Raw genomic sequence first — 16,569 nt, 5'->3', positions numbered from 1 at the left:
TTTGTCTGTCATTCTTATCATGTGTCTGTGCATTCACCATCAAGACACTTGATATCGTTATCAGTGCATTAGCGCCTGCGCTGCGGCTCGTATCTGTGGCCTGTGTACAGACTAGAGCTGCAATAAATTAGAAGAAGATAAAGGGATAAAAAAATTGAGTTTCGGAGTGCGTTTTACGTATTTTTAAATGTTTTGGCATGCTTCGATGCCTTTGAACGATTTCGATAGGCTGAATGGCTCAACATCACTGCATATCGAGCCGAAGTGCTAAGCGCGGTGAACGCTTACCCGATCAGGAAATCTCTATAATACACTAGGTTTATTCACCTCCATGGCCAAATCTTCATAGGAAATTCGAATCATGAAGAGGAGATGTCGTACAGGCTGTTTAACGTGTCGACGGCGCAGAAAAAAGTGCGACGAGTCTTCATATCCCAGTTGCAAGAACTGCTCGTCTAATCTGCTATCGTGCAAATGGCCAGAAAGTGTAACTGAAGCCCGAAAAAAAGAAATTGCAAGCTTTCAAAGCGTTTTGAATTCTTTAAACGTTCCGCACTTGGCCACTGGGCCAGGAATAAGTGATCAGCATGATCAGCAAGACCAGCCGCCAAACGGTCCTAATGAGTCACCGAGAATTTTAGATGACGAAGATTTGCTTCTTCTACGACAAAGTGAAACCACCGGCGATAATTCTTCGAGTCATGCAACTCCTTTGCTGGAATCAAAGGGACTGAATTATTTTTTGCAGATGATAGCTATGCAGCAAGATTGTGTGGATGAAGAAATAGAGCCTGTCAAAACTCCAACCCCAGAATACAAAAATAAAATCAGATCGAGAATTTGGAATCAAGTTGAGGTTGTTGACGACCTGGAACTCCCGCTGCTATTCAATGCTTCACCCAGCATCTTCTTGACCAAAAGTCCAAGCCCAATAAGTCCGCATCATTGATCAAATAACGACAGCAGATGTGGCAAATCATTCAGTTCAAGTGGCATCTAATAAAAGAATGATTTATGTGTATCTCCTCGTGAATGCAGATGAATTAATTCTGAGTATGTTTGGCTTTGCTTACGAGGTCGTGGAACCCATTACATCATACAGTCAATTCATTTCATCCTGAAATACACACTTTGTATCATTCAATTGCTTGTAGCATGTCAATGGAGTTTTCTTATGTCACAGGGTTGTCACAGGGTTGTATCCGTATGGGCTTGGTCGTGAAAGATAACATGTGTACTTGAGAACAAGAAATCTATACGTCCGTAAGAATTGCATATTACAAATAGTCTGGGCAACTTTTCTAGAGAATACTATTTTGGCGGCTGTTTTGTGTTCTTTTGGTCTAGAGTTACAGGTTTGCACCCTTGTATCAGTCTTTCACATGAAGCAACCACGAGATTACATGAAAAAACCATTGATACTTTTCTGATTGTTAAGTGAGGTACATGGAAGTCTCGAGAATTGATAATCATGTCTTCCATTTTCATGTCTTCGTGTTAAGACAACCAACCGTTTATCGTGGAGTACGTCACGCAAACAGCCATGCTCCCAAATTTGCCCTCGTAATTTTTTTCAATCGTTCGAATTAAAAACCCGCTCAACAGCCAAAGTTACTTCTTGTAATTCCTCTCTGTGTAGCCGAATTCGGGCATCTGCCTGCAGGAAATCGGCTTCACAACTCTGAACTGTCTAACATATTTACATCAAGTATCTACACTTTGTATCGTCAAAGGACTCGCGTCTCTGTACTCCTCCCTTGCCCTTGACAAAACTTGCTATTGCAAATTTCGTCTTTGTTGATCCTGACTCTCTTCTGCGCCGGCTGCTTCAGCTCTGATATCACACGTTGAAGAAACACACTTGGACTCGCATACGTGAATATACACCTCGCAGGTATTCAGACTGGTAATTCACATTTCGTACAATTTGGATTGTTTTGCTGCATTTTTGCCTCATCTATAGTGAGACCACTTGTGTTTAGAGTCAACATTCTTTCCCTTCAAAGTCACTCTCTCTGCGCCATTTGTCGTGAGAGCTAGAACTCAGCCCGTCAAGCGATTCTTTCCTCTTTCATCCTTCCACATCCTTCAGGGCTTTTTCGTATTTTTAACTTGTCGCAATGGCTTCTTTACTGAATCAGCAAGAGAGTTATTACCAAGATCCTGTGTCCCAGCCTTACTACAATCAACAGATTCCTAATCCGGTTGTCAATCATATGGATGGCCGTTCTCCCTACTATCATGAAAATGGGACCTCTCCTGGTTATTCTGGCTCGACAGAACCAGTGTCAAATGGATACTATTCCCAAGATTCAATTGGGCCAGACACAACAGCCAACACATCTATAGGGCCAAACTCAAATATAGTGCAGCCTGTAGGACCAATTCCTGGTGCTGTTGGCCAGGTTCATATTCCTCCGGCGCCAGTTGAGGCTCCTGCAGAGCAGCCGTTCTATGTCAATGCTAAGCAATATCATCGTATCTTAAAGCGCCGAATTGCCCGTGCTCGCTTAGAAGAAACTTTGAAAATAGCACGTACCCGAAGACCTTATCTCCATGAATCCAGACACAAGCACGCAATGAGGCGTCCTCGTGGTCAGGGAGGACGTTTTTTAACGGCAGCCGAATTGGCAGAGAAAGAACGCTTGGAGAAGCTCAAGGAATCCGAGGGTGCGCTCGATCAAGGACCCAATGGTGAAGGCATAAATGGGTTGCCGCATGAAACCAATGAAGGTGGTTTGGAGCTGCAAAGTACCCACGCGCAGGACTCGAGTGCAGAAACGAGCTGATTAGAATGTTTCAATTTGGCCCAAGTGATGCATTTCGGGAAGCAAAACCGCACATTAATTGTTCAACTATGTTTGTTGGTTTTGCGATTTATCCATTGAATTCTTAGAGGAGCTGGTTAATTCTCTAAAGATAGTAGCCTCGAAAAGACTGCAAACAGGTCTTGCGGCTTCGTGTAATATAATGACTAGTTAGTTTTTAGGACAATGTAATAAAAGACCATGGATTTGTTTCACATGAAATTATATTTATTGAAAGTATGCAAAAGAAACTTGAAATGACCGGTATTTCCGGGCACTAGTTATTCCAAGTTCCGGATAAGGTTAACTATTTGGACAGAAATTCGGCAATAACGGCTTGCGATGCAGAGCTAAGTTGCCCAAGCAACCCTTGCCCTAGGAGACCTGATAAGTTGGACACAGTCGCTTGGCAAACTGCCCTTGAATCCTCGCTTGTGATTTGAGAAATTGGATCAAATGGTTTAATCAGTATTGAGACTAATCTTGAGAAGTTGGAGCCATATGCGGCACTCTCTAAATCCAACTCGTTTATAGCAACAGATGTTGTGTTTGCGTCTCCAGTGATTGTATTACCCACAATATTCAGGGAATTTGCAGCGACTCCTTTCAAGTTGCTCAAGTTTGTACACAACTGTTCTGCTGAGGGAACAATTAAATCGCTGTATTCGCTGGAGAACAGCTGGGAGATGACGAATTGGGAAAGGCCGATACATGCCACTTTCTTGTCTTGCAAATTTGCAAAAGTTGCAGAAGTAGGGAGAATGAAACTATTGAAAATTTGGCGGAAAACCCCGGCTTGTACAGAGTCAATAAATTTAACAACGAAGTCGGCATTGATATCAGATCTTCCTTTGTATTTGTCGTTCAATGGGATGCAACATAAAGCAGTGAGGAATGACACAAATTTTTTGATGAACTTTTCTGTTCTGGAAGTTTTGAGTCTTGTTAAAAGCAAGACAGCAATTTGGTTCATGTATCCTGACAAGTTGCTTGAAGGGATGTTCAAAATGATACTTTGAAGCAAGTCAAAGCCATAAGTGTCATTTGTTTTGGATGCAATAAGCTTTTGGAATACACCCAAGAGTGGGGTCAATTCATTTTGAGTGAACGGGTTGACGTCACGTTCCATAATTGCAATGAGTAGCCTTGTAACACCTGGTACATTACCTCTAAACTCCCAAACGACGGGCAGCAAGAGTGGCCGCACTAAAGCCGTGTATTGCTCAGGCAAAGCCAGTCCAGTTGGTAATCTTTCTAGTAAGTACGACAACAATTGGAACGAATAAGGTACGAATTCTTGGACATCCTCGCTGAGAATTTGGAGTAAAGACGGAACAACAAGTTGGATAAGAGACTGAGCTGTTGTTGGTTCGTTACTTGGACTAAATTTTACCAACAAACCTAAACTCTCGAATACGTAATGTGTGAAACGAGGGTTGGCTGGGTTCTTGGCAATAACGCTGAGAATCTCCAAAAGTTTTTTTATAATTGTCTCTCTAAATTGCTCATCAACACTGTCCTCTGCGGTATTGAGAACACGCATCACGCATTTTATCAAAAACTCGTTTTCAGACAATTTTTCAGGAACGGTTGTGGCCAAAATAAGAGAGAACAAATTTCCCAAGATGTCGTTTACTGATCCACCGATATCTTGCTTGTTAAAAACAGGAGCGTGGGCTGCGTTCGAAAGGTCGGTCATTGAGAGAAGCTTATCAATTGTAATTGCAGCGTATGTGTACACAACAGGGTTCAGGTCTCTCAAATGGTTAATTAAGAGAGGAATTGTGGTTAGTAGCTGCTCCTTTGTCAATTGATTGCGGAAAGTTAAGATAAACTTGATGGCATCAGTTTTCAAGATGGGATTTGCATCTCCGACTAAGTAGGAGGCAATATTGTCAGTGAAAAATTGAACAACATCGACCAACATGTTAGTGGACGTGACTCCAATATTCGTGACTGATCCCTTGGCAGCAAGAGAAGAGAACAAATAAATTGCTTTATCTTTATTCTCCCAATTTGGCTGCGACAAGAATTGGTTGACATAAGTCATGACACTAGTAGTCAACAAAGCAGTATTCACTTCCTTCAATTCCCTCAAAAAGTCAGTTGAAGATTTACGTCTGGATTCAAAATCTGTGCCTTCCAAGTCAGCACGCACATAGGAGATTGGTTCGTCCTCGAAATGTTCCTTGTCTGCTTCTCTGAATGCAATATTAGGCAAGATGATTTTTTCCATGATCTCGCTGAGTGCCTGTTCGCTGTTGAATAAGCTATTGTACTTCAGGATTTGCGCAATTGAAGACAAGAAATTTAATGCAGTAACGGCCAAAAGGTCATATTTCTGTTGTTCTGAAATATGCTCGGCACTAACGAGTTGCCAAATGCTCGTAATAAATGTCTGCACAAGATGATCGAATTCTTCAGCATAACGAGTGACATACAAGGACACAAGTTGGATGATTGCAGTCTTAGTTTTAATGAGTACATCCACATCTTCATCGTCATCAGTGTCACCCACCAAGTTTGTTTTCAAGTTCAAGTATTTGTGCATTATGGCCATTCCGTCGTTCAAATTGTTTTCGAAAAACTCTGGAATGTCTTGACAATTCAAGTCATAGTAAATTTGAACTTCGAGTAGCAAGCAGTCCATATAAATTTCAAGCAAAGCTCTGTCGTTTTGGGCTATAGCACCATCAATGAGTTGGTCGGTACGGGCAAGCAAAGCCATGAATGGGACCGCAAACTTATCCAAGACCATCTTAATCTCCAAAAACAATTCGTCAGAACGGAATAAGGGACGCCACTTCTTAAAGATCGAATGGGCAACTAGAAGGATACCCTTGTTTAAAACAAAATCTTCACCTGAGAGTTTTGCGACCAAGTCATCAATCAAATTCTCCCATCTGTGTGGGAAATCCAGCTCAGCAATGATAGAAATCGACTCACCAAGTTGCACTTGCAAGTTGTTTGGCAACTTGACCATGATGTTTAAGATCTCCGCCTTGACGTAGTGGACATCATCTCCATGCAATAAATACTCGCCATCTTCATTAACCCAGCGACGGCGAATTAGGTTTTTGAAGAATAGGGCTGCAGCTAGGCGAACTGGTGGCTCGACAGATGTAGCAGCTATGACATTTAAGAGGTTAATAGCAAACTGAGGTTGTTGCTCCAAGGACCTCAATTGATTCTCAGCTGCTTTGGCTGTTTGAGGATCAAGCGACTGTTTCAAGTAGACGGGAATCGCTTCCAAGCTGTTTTCGGCCATAACGTTGATGGATGGTGGTGAGGTAATGTCTAGTGATGGGTGTTTAGAGTATAACCTGGGGAAAAAAAAACAGTAGCCTGCTAAGCAAAAAAGTTGAGCCGAAAAAATAGGATCCGATCTGGCTATGATCTGGCTTTTTGAGTTATTCAAATTCAAAATTTATTTTCTTTCTTTCTTTATCGAATTTTTGCTTCTCAGGCACGGTGAATTTTGGTTTTAGACAAGGAGGAAACTAAAGACACATTCAAGATGACCGGTAGAAAAATCTAAACAATTTATTAATTAAATTCTATGAAACTTCAACTTGTGTTTGACCAAATCAAGTAGTAACAAATTGAATGTCCATTTTTTAGGAAAACCCGCTTTTTGAACGAAAGTACGAAAGCATCATGAGTCAGCTCCACTAAAATAAAAATTCTTATTCAAAGAATATTAGTATCCAAACGGTTACAAAAAGTAAGTTTATACTACCTGTTTTGATAATCAAAACTCAAAATTATATCTCGATATCTACATACTCTGGAATTGGACTTGTAGATCAACAAGACTCAAAACAGTACACAAGAAATCTAGATGAAGTTGAGAATGAAGAACGGGTTTTAACTATGCTAAGGCATTTCATGCATTACTATTGATTTAAGTTGTAGATTAAAGGGAACTATGCTTGCGACGCTTGACAGGTCTCTGAACGTGCAAAGAGGAGAATAGCAAAATCGCCAAGACCTGAATCATTTTCCTGCTCCCGCTCGGAATCCTCTGCAATCGCTAATGGAACCCATCATTGATAGGTCTTCTAAATCAATAAGATCGTATATAGGTTAAAATTTTCGTTTGATATCGAACTTGATAGGCCAACAATATAATGAGTGATCTGCTGAACAATTTGTGAAGACAGCATAGATATGAGAGATGAGATAATCGACAATTATTCTAAAACTCTTATGAGCTCAATGACTTTCGAGATCCGATATCGCAATTGTTCAATTACATGTTTGAAGAGTGTATCCGCAGTATTGGATCTAGTAATTTAACGAGTTTACTCAACAATAAAATCAAAACAAACATTCGAAGCAAAAAAAATTACAGCACCACAGCTTCACACATTGTCTCCCACTGCCTCTGAGTAGTTTGACTATTGTTGATTGGAGAAGAAATAGTGTTCATGAAGCGTTGACAAATACTTTAGTCGCAGCCTCCTGTTTGTATGATCGAGTTGCAATTACATCATAGTTAGTAGGTTCAGAACACTTTTGGTAAGGTATCAAATTAAATCTATAAAGCACAGTATAACTCAACAGAGTTGCCAATGCTGAGAAAAAGATTCGGAAGTAAAAGGAATTAGAGAATAGGATATTCTCATGGCGCTCAAATCACAGCGCATTGTTGAATAGAGCTTGAACCACTTATCATCGAACAAAATCACTTAAGGCTCGCGAGGCAATAATTACTTGGAGACTGGCAATTGTTGGCTCTCGGCCTTCTTTTGAGCTTGCTTAGCAAGAGCGTAGACCAAACCAGACACGAAACCAACAAAAATGGAGGAGACGGACCAGAAGTTGACGGCAGCATCGAAGAAGATCAAACCGGACAAAGCAATTGGCAACTTGTTCAAGGCACCCACCATAGAGTAAGTGGTGGAGGAGGTGACACGCACACACCAAGCAGAACAGTAAGAGATAGCGACCGAGGAAGCACCAGAGATCAAAATGGCAACGAAGGTAGCGTTTCTGTTCTCAGCTGGGAAGTTCAAAGCAAGGTTAGCAGGGCTCCAGTCCTCAAACATGAAGGTGGCAACCAACAAAATTGGAATGGACAACAAGTTGTTGTAGAACATGGTGTCGAAGTCCTTGAAGTTGGTCAACTTGATACGAATTCTCATGAACAAAACAAAAGCAGCGGATGCGAAACAGTTGGTGAACATCCAGAAGTATCCCAAGTACAAAGAGTACAAGTCATCAGCACTCTTGGTGGCAGCAGAGTCACCGTAGGTGGCAAGGACAGAGGAGAAGACCATCAAAAGGAAGGAACCCAAAGCCATGGTAGTGACGGAGCCACCAAACCACAAGACCTCACCGTAAGCGATCAAGATGATGGTCAAGTTCTTGAAAATGGTGTAAACTGGAATAGACAAAAATTTCAAAGCCTTGGAAGATGTGTAGATCATGGCGACAAGCAAGAAAGCAATAGGCATCCACTTCTTAGCCTCATCAGAGTTGAACGAGCGGTAGTTGATGACGCCCAAAGCCTTCAAAGTACTGATGGTGGCAATACAGACAGCACCCTGAATGGCCAACAAGAGGAAGTTCAAGTTGAAGGAGTAGCCCGAAAGGACGTACTTGTTGGTGACGGTCATAAGAATCGAGGACACACAGTAACAGGCGATCGACAAAGGACCGGAGTTGGCGAGGGAGGTCGAGGGACCGCCCAAAGGAGAGTATGCGGACTTATCCATTTTTCTTTTGATGTAGTAGACGACTTGAGATATAAGAAAAGCCAGAAGAATTCCCATACACTAGAGAGCAGGGAGTTATAGATGAAGGTTCAACAAAGAGTGGAAGTTGCGACGGATCAGACAGACGGTGGAGTGAATGTACGCGACAAATGCAGCTTGAAGAAAAGGAAAAAATTCTATGATCTGCGGATTTCTTCGCTAATATAGTCGGTAGGGAGGTGGGCGTGGACAAAGGAAAGGCGTGCACGCACCGGTGTATCCGGCATATGCATGAGTAGCCCGATGCACCTGGCGCGTTTCTTTGGTTGGTTCAGGATGACATGTGTGTTATGGTGTGTATGCGATGAGGCTGCAACAGCTTTGATCCGTGAATAATAATGTTTTGCTGGTGCCATGCATGGACGGTAAATTGTTGCGGTTCGATGCTTTGATAGAGTGATTTTGTGTTTTGATTATTCAGGGCTGAATATTGGCGAGCAATGATTGTTGCAAGACAGGGCCGATATTACTATTCTAGGGCGGAGATGGCTGGCGATTTGGTAAAATTTTCACTGTAAATGGCCAGGGCCAGCCGTTCATTAAAACTAGAGAGCGATAAGAAATGGAACATGGAGAGAAATTTGATTTTTGTTTTTTACATTTGTTGACTCGGTGTTTGTAGTTGTTCATGATTATACTCCTTTGATCATTGTAGATGATATTAAAGTTAACTATTGTATTTGAAGTCCAGATATTTCCTCAATCAGAGACGAAGCTGGTATGATCATTGAATTTTCATGAACTACCATGGAAATAAATTTACGCATTCTTCATTCGCCATGTTAGTGAGTTCCATTTAGTCTATTGTTCAGTAACTGTGAGTTTCATGCTTCCAATTGTCATTCAATTGAACAGGGAGACCACATTCGAACATGTTATTCAACAAGTCTAATGTCTCATTCTAATTCACGAGCATCAACTCTTAGGACTTCATAAGCGTGAGGCCACCGCTCTGAACTCTACGCCATCCTTTGTTGTTCGAAGTACCCTAAACCCATATCTAATGCACGTAAGAGACTTCAAACTGAATTAGGTTTGACTGCAACTAGGCTTAAACCCTGCTCCGGTCATATACAGGATGTAAACACCAACACATTGAATAATACTCTGACTTTTGGGACAATACTCACGATCATTTCAATTGGCCTTAGACTGTTGATGTAAAACAAATGGTGCTGCTCCAAAACCTGAATGATTTCGAAGATTTAGAATTCTCAGCTGTGGTGGAAAGACAAAACACGGTGTGAATAGTCCTGCATCTACCGGAACATCTTTCTGATTGAGTTGGAGGGCCTGCAGTTTCGAAGATATCTAAAATTCCTCAGGACAACCTTCTCAAAACTTGGAATGGAAGTTATTAACGACAGAGCTCGCAGATATTTGACGAGTAAAAATATCACTCCGTAAGAACGAAATGAAAATGCTTGACGGTTCTCGATGCCAACTTTGGTATGACTTCACATCGCACCCAATCTTATCTACTTCTGTGGTGTGCCGCTCTACTTCTTCAGCTTCGAAACTTTGAGTTGACAGACTGTGATAATATTCCATACTTCTGCTGAACTGAGTGTTGAATTTTTGCGTTATGAACTGAGTGCAATCATAGAGGTTAAAGCTGAGTTTCCAATGATGCCTGCGGTCAAGGCTCGATTCTTCCCTAAGGGCTATATTTATTGATATCTATACAGTATTTCCGAGCTGTAAGAGGTACTGTTGATAGGCTGATGTTCAATGTTTAATACTGACTTGATAATTAATTTGCTCAGTTTCTACATATGCTATAAAATTTGCATCAATCATTCTCTAGAATGAGTCTTAGTCATCATTTATTGTCCGGTCTGGCCTTCTAGTCCCGTACAAAGATGGTCACTAGGACAACCCGATAGCTGTGTACCGTCCGAACGTTTTTATCAAAAGCTTCTATCTCGAGTCTCTCAACTTAATTATTTGACGGTAGTAGTCTATGAGGTACTCAGCACGTTTGAGAAAATGGGACTGAATTCTATTCTTTATTTTCCTCGTCAGGGTCACATCTCCAATCTTATCCATTATTTCTCAATACAGGATTTTCGGACCGGTAAATAATTGACGACCTCTTGTACACTGATGATGAACAAAATTTACATGAGACTGACCATCAATCCTCAATGGATCGTTACATGTAGATCACACTACAAGAAACGATTTAGTAGATCGAATCAGCAAGATGAGTAACGAAAAGTGGAATTATGCAACTATGAGATTGTGTAATTCCAAAGCCACACATCTTAGTACCTGGGAAATGGTCAGTTGCGATGCCACACCTAAGTGCGCCTTGACGAGAACAATAAATCGTTTGACTGTAAGATTGACACGGCCAACAATTCATGCGCAAAATTTGAGCGTCTCTCAATATTTAATTTCGCGCATTGAAAAAAATTGACGAAGGTTATGAGCGGCTTGATTCAAAGAATTCCGACTATGAAGTACATTAGATGAAGAACAAGAAATTCTTACTCTGGCTATTTGTCCAGCCAAGCGTTCACGGTTTGGGTAACATTAAGAGAATCTTCCTACTCAAAATTGAGAATTGCAACATATTTTTTTAATCCAAGAGTCCTGTTCTGTACCTACACTGCTTCCAAGACTGTACACTGAATCCCTTCATTTACTGTCAATCCCCCAGGTTCTCGGCATGGGGCCACAAATACCCCATACAACAGAAAACGCAAAAAAGCTGTAGTCGTATGCTTTTGAGATATTGATAATTAAAAGACGATTTATATCTTTCAACATCACCATATAATCTTTTGTTTGATTATGTGAACCAGCTACGAAATCTGGTTCCCCACCTTAACCAGGAAATGGTCAAAATTCGGGACAAGAAAAAAACATGCATTTGACACCTGCGTCTGTACACGCCATTGTCTATTGAAAAGCGCATTAATGGTGAAAATTGGATTTTTCGTATCAGCTCTAATTTTAGATGCATTCTAGGGTATTAAAACCTTGCCTTCCATTTCTTCCAATCAAATCATGTTCGAGTAGCAAACTTAGTCTCGTTGTCCTCTCATTATATAACCCAACGTTTAAGTCCGAATGTCTGCAGGAGCAACCTTATGAAGACCAATCCAGAATCTTCAAGGTTCAACACAAAATCTCTGTGACGCCTCAAACGCACCGTTTTGGATTATTCCCCGATATAAGGTGCTCGCCAATTTCCAAATTAGCTCGGAAACTTCCATTGGGTGAAAGAGCCGGCACACAGAAGCATGCTACTGGCTTGGTGGCCGCCGCTACGCAGGAGCTCCTATTTGGGTCTAAGTGGATTGTTGCATATGCACACCTATGGCCCCTCATATATTAATTGGAAAACTATATAAGGCCCCCTGATTGTCCCTGTCGAAAGGAGTAGTTGAGTTCTCTGATTAATCACATCGCAATGACTCTTTCCAAACATGTCGACGCCGACAAATTGAGTTCTGAGCTTCTTTCTCGCGCGAAGAAGAACACCCTCTCTCTGACCGAGCAATACATCTTCGACTATGATTCCAATTCTGCTGCACCCAAGTATCAGATTCCCGAAAAGTCTTCCAATGGTGATTTGGTCTTGCGTTATGTGACTGAGGGTTTGGCCCTTGACGGTATTCCCACTTTGAACTTTGCCTCATTTGTCAACACTGACTTGGATCCCCATGCTGAAAAATTGATCACTAATAACATTGTGAAGAACTTGGCCGACAACGATGAATATCCTTCATTGATCGAGTGCCAACAACGGTGTATCAACATCTTGGCTAATTTGTGGAATGCCCCCGTCGCTGACGACAAGAACGCCATTGGTACAGCTACTACTGGTTCCTCTGAGGCCATCATGTTGGCTGGATTGGCCATGAAGAAGACATGGCAAGAGAAGAGAAAGAAGGCTGGTAAGTCGATTGAAAATCCAAACATTCTTATGGCTTCTGTGGCCCAGGTTGCTTTGGAGAAGTTTGCTCGTTATTTCGATGTAGAAGACAGAATCATTCGTGTAACTGCAGAAAGCAACCACTTGATCGACACTACTGAGATCAAGAAGAACATTGATGAGAACACTATCGGTATTTTCGTCATTGTTGGTTCCACATTCACTGGTGCTTTTGAACCAGTGGAGCAAATCTCCCAGTTGCTTGACGAAGTCCAAGAAGAGACCGGTTTGGATATTCCAATCCATGTAGATGGTGCTTCTGGAGGTTTTATTGCCCCATTTGCGTTCCCTCACTTGAAGTGGGACTTCTCTGTGCCTCGTGTTGTGTCTATTAACACTTCTGGACACAAATTCGGATTGACCACCGCTGGTTTGGGTTGGGTCATCTGGCGTGAGGTGCAATACTTACCAGAAACATTGCGTTTCAAGTTAGACTATTTGGGAGGAGTTGAAGAGACCTTCGGTTTGAACTTCTCGCGTCCAGGATTCCCTGTGTTGCATCAATACTACAACTTCCTTACTTTCGGAAGAGAGGGATACACCAAGAAGTTTGTCAGTTGTCTCGCAAACGCCAGATTGTTGTCTAATTTCTTGGAAGGTACTGGATACTACGAGGTTTTATCCGTCATTCACCGTCCAGTCTCTGCCGAAGAGAAGAAGAAGATTTACACCAGAGCACACGATCCTAATGTGCACCACAAATCTAAGGACCTTGATAATGAGGATTACATGCCCGGCTTGCCGGTTGTGGCCTTCCGTTTCTCGGACAAGTTCAGACAAGACTATCCTGATATCCCACAGGCAATGGTGTCGCTTTTGTTGAGAAACAGACAATTTATTATTCCAAACTACCATTTAACCCCTGCTGAGCAGGAGAAGGAGATTTTGCGTGTGGTTGTCAAAGATAATTTGCCCCTCAACTTGTTGGAGAAGCTCATGAGCGCTATCGTTGAAACCACAGAACTACTTATCAGATCACACGATGCTGTGGTTGGTGCCTTGGACAGCACCAAGGTCACTTCTGATGCTGACAGAAAGGCCCTTGTGTACAAAGTCCTTCTTAGCATCACCTCCAATGGTGTTGAGGATGTTAAGGACGTTCAAAGAAAGACTCTTGACAAGCCCGGAACTGGCCACCACAAACACAAAAGATCCTACCGTGGTGCATGTTAAGTCTTACTCTGACGGATTTTTTGTGCATGCTAAATCTTACACCAAATATATTTTTATGAAGCGTGCTTTCTGTAGCTTTTACGGGGTATTGTAGACTCGAGTAGCAGTTTGTGGGCCTAAGACTTGGGAACCTCAGCTATCCAACAAAACACGGGTAATGTTATTTTTCTTCGTTTCATTTTCGCTCGGCGGGGATCGGTCATTTCTTAGTTTTTGATTCGCATACCGTTTACAAACTCCCCACTTTTGGATCATCACTACAAGTAGTTATTGATGGTTAGCAACCATGCAATAATTCCAAAGGCAAAACGACTCCTTCCATTTCTGTCTCAGTGACCATAGTTCGTGTGAATCCAATTCTCTCGCAAATTTTTGCCTCTAGGCTACGTGAATCCACTGGGCAGAAGCTCTTTCACAAAAAAAAAACCTACAGGCCAATCAATTCGACGAATTATTTCAACCTTGAGGAACTACAAGGGGGAGGAGGGGGAAATACACCATGTCAAAACGGGCAAAGTCCTGCAGAATGCTACCAAAAGGGTGCATCATCCTGCACAACTCATCCTACTAGCACAGGGCTCGCACTCCAACCCTAGAGCAAGCAAACCCAGGGTGTCTCAGTCACCTAGTTTCGGGTCTGCGAATGCATGTCAGTTGCTGTGATGAGATCGACTATAAATATTGGGTGATGTGCACCCTCATGTCCTAAAAATTGGTCTGCTGCATATTTAATAGCATCACTAATATTTCTTTCCATTAAAATGGCCGTTAACGACATTCTCACTCACAAGATCTTCACCATCTTGTCTTGGTTGGTTGCAACCTACTATTCTTTCAGATATTTCGTTGGTAGAGACCCACTTAGCCATGACAATCCATACCACAGCGTGAACACTCCATTCACGCTCAACATTGTAGTCACCATGGTGTATTGGGCTGTGTTTTTGTTAATGCAAATCCTCTTTGTCACCCAAATCTTCGTTCCTACCGTCAACAATGCCAGCGGTATCACCAACAGATTGGAAGTCACCAAGAACATCGGCTGGCATTTTACCGCCTTTAACTTGTTCCATTGGGCATGGACTTTGCTTTTCGTTAAGAAGCACTACTTCTGGTCCGAGGTGATCTTGATCTTGAACTTCTTGAACATTCTTGCCTTGTACTTTGCCCACAAGACTTTCTCCTTGCGTCCATTCAGCAACTGGTTCTTGATCCACATGTCCACTGCTGCATTCCCATTCTCCTGGTTGCTCATGGCCATCTTCTGGAACGGTGCTGTTTTGTTCCACGTGCACAAGCTTCTTGGTCGTATCATGGCTAACATTTTGGTCTGGCTCTTGTTTTTCATTCCAGCCTCTTTTGTGGTTGTGTTCAACGATTGGGGTATCGGTATCACTTCCTCCGTCCTTACTTTCGGCTTGGGCTTGGGTCAATTGTTCACCAAGGCCTTCGCATTGCAATGGATCTTTGGCTTCATCATTTCCGGCCTCTTGTTTGTCCTCACTGTTATAGTTGCCAGCGGTTGGGCTATCAGAAGAGGCGTCTCTTCTTCCGAGTCCGCTCCTTTGTTGGAGGGTTAAACTGATGAACAATCTCATAATCGTAATGTGAATAATATACAAATCACAACATAGCAAATGTAGAAGTTAAAATATCATTACTTATTCTAATTTAAAACAACCTAGGTTTCCTTGGCTGCCTCCAACGACTTGATGGCGAGCTGCAAAACGCCCTCTTTGGTGTTGCAGCCACCAATGAAACCAGCAGCATGAATGAAAATGCATCCCTCGATACCAGAGGCCTCAGATAAAGCCTCGTCCCTGAGACCTCTCCATTGCAGTGGAAGACCCAAACGGAATTCGAAACTGGTGGAGGTGACAGAAACAGTGGATACACGCCACTTGGAGCTGGAGTCTGCGAAAAGAACAAATTTGATGTCCCCACGGGCATCGTGCTCCTTCTCAATAGCATACAAGTGCTCCTTCCAAGGGCAGAAAGAATCAAGAACAATGATCTCACCAGATGGATGGACATCGTAACGTTGTTTAAAAGCACTCTCAACAACAGCACGAGCTGGCAACCAGCCCTCGCCATAACCGCGCAACAAATTGATAAAAGCTGTGCCCATCAACTCACTAGCAACCTCAAAAGCCTTGTCATAATCAGCATCCTGAGGGTTAGTGTTCCAACGTGGGTTCAATTGAGAGACAAGAGAAGGGAGCGTCAAGTTACGGTCATTAAACTTCTTTTCGGCATCAGAAGCGTAATTGTTGATACCATTATCGTTTGCATCGAGTGCCTCGATGAACTCCTTGTAGATTTTAATGTAGAGCAAGTCGACGTCGGCGGTATTCGACAATTTAAGAACCTCGTTGATGATCTCCTTTCCAAAGTGCTTGTAGATCAATCCAGCCGAGGAAAGCTTAGTGTGGAAGTCTGCTGAGAAGTTCTCGTTGAACTCTCTTTGATGGTGGTCGTACCACTTTCCTCCATTATCATATTTTCCACCCACATCCACGACGATGTCTGCTTCTTCCCAGTCAGATGGGTTTCTGGAACGAACCAACTGGGCATCAGAAAACTTCGGTAAAAGGCGCAAAAGGTAAACGGCCAAGGATTCGTCGGCGTGGAAAGCACCAGAATGAGTGCAAATCTTCATGGCAGCTGTCTTCTGTCTTTTAGTGTCTGACATGTAGTGTCCAAAAAGTATGGGGAAGCGATGAGCTAGACCAATGAGGGCTGAAACAATGTCAGCGGCAAAAGACATTCGAAGACGGGATAATCCCGGCGAATATTTTGTGACGCCTATCATGTATTCATTGGAGCTGAACAAATCTTTTTTTAGTTGTTGCTACAAGTGGTAAACTTGTTGAGATTCAGTACT

The 16,569-nt window shown here is 42.3% G+C and overlaps 7 protein-coding genes across 7 annotated transcripts; 4 read left to right on the top strand and 3 right to left on the bottom strand.

Moving 5' to 3' along the window:
• Nucleotides 1-361: 361 nt before the first annotated feature.
• Nucleotides 362-949, top strand: PUMCH_001258 (uncharacterized protein; the record flags this gene model as incomplete). Its single annotated transcript, XM_063020318.1, has 1 exon — nt 362-949. The coding sequence occupies one exon, from the start codon at nt 362-364 to the stop codon at nt 947-949; it is 588 nt and encodes a 195-aa protein (XP_062876388.1).
• Nucleotides 950-2,120: 1,171 nt separating this feature from the next.
• Nucleotides 2,121-2,789, top strand: PUMCH_001257 (uncharacterized protein; the record flags this gene model as incomplete). Its single annotated transcript, XM_063020317.1, has 1 exon — nt 2,121-2,789. The coding sequence occupies one exon, from the start codon at nt 2,121-2,123 to the stop codon at nt 2,787-2,789; it is 669 nt and encodes a 222-aa protein (XP_062876387.1).
• A 325-nt stretch (nt 2,790-3,114) lies between these two features.
• PUMCH_001256 (uncharacterized protein) lies at nt 3,115-6,075 on the bottom strand (the record flags this gene model as incomplete). Its single annotated transcript, XM_063020316.1, has 1 exon — nt 3,115-6,075. One exon carries the CDS (start codon nt 6,073-6,075, stop codon nt 3,115-3,117), a length of 2,961 nt encoding a protein of 986 aa, XP_062876386.1.
• Nucleotides 6,076-7,519: 1,444 nt separating this feature from the next.
• Nucleotides 7,520-8,584, bottom strand: PUMCH_001255 (uncharacterized protein; the record flags this gene model as incomplete). Its single annotated transcript, XM_063020315.1, has 1 exon — nt 7,520-8,584. One exon carries the CDS (start codon nt 8,582-8,584, stop codon nt 7,520-7,522), a length of 1,065 nt encoding a protein of 354 aa, XP_062876385.1.
• A 3,403-nt stretch (nt 8,585-11,987) lies between these two features.
• On the top strand, nt 11,988-13,685 carry PUMCH_001254 (uncharacterized protein; the record flags this gene model as incomplete). The annotated part of the gene is made up of 1 exon (XM_063020314.1): nt 11,988-13,685. The coding sequence occupies one exon, from the start codon at nt 11,988-11,990 to the stop codon at nt 13,683-13,685; it is 1,698 nt and encodes a 565-aa protein (XP_062876384.1).
• A 761-nt stretch (nt 13,686-14,446) lies between these two features.
• Nucleotides 14,447-15,265, top strand: PUMCH_001253 (uncharacterized protein; the record flags this gene model as incomplete). Its single annotated transcript, XM_063020313.1, has 1 exon — nt 14,447-15,265. One exon carries the CDS (start codon nt 14,447-14,449, stop codon nt 15,263-15,265), a length of 819 nt encoding a protein of 272 aa, XP_062876383.1.
• A 101-nt stretch (nt 15,266-15,366) lies between these two features.
• Nucleotides 15,367-16,497, bottom strand: PUMCH_001252 (uncharacterized protein; the record flags this gene model as incomplete). The annotated part of the gene is made up of 1 exon (XM_063020312.1): nt 15,367-16,497. The coding sequence occupies one exon, from the start codon at nt 16,495-16,497 to the stop codon at nt 15,367-15,369; it is 1,131 nt and encodes a 376-aa protein (XP_062876382.1).
• Nucleotides 16,498-16,569: the final 72 nt, after the last annotated feature.

This window comes from Australozyma saopauloensis, chromosome 2, assembly GCF_035610405.1.
Source record: "Australozyma saopauloensis chromosome 2, complete sequence".
Taxonomy (NCBI): Eukaryota; Fungi; Ascomycota; class Pichiomycetes; order Serinales; family Metschnikowiaceae; genus Australozyma; species Australozyma saopauloensis.
The sequence above is the reverse complement of the archived record's forward strand: the minus strand, read 5'-3'. Positions and strand labels throughout refer to the sequence as shown.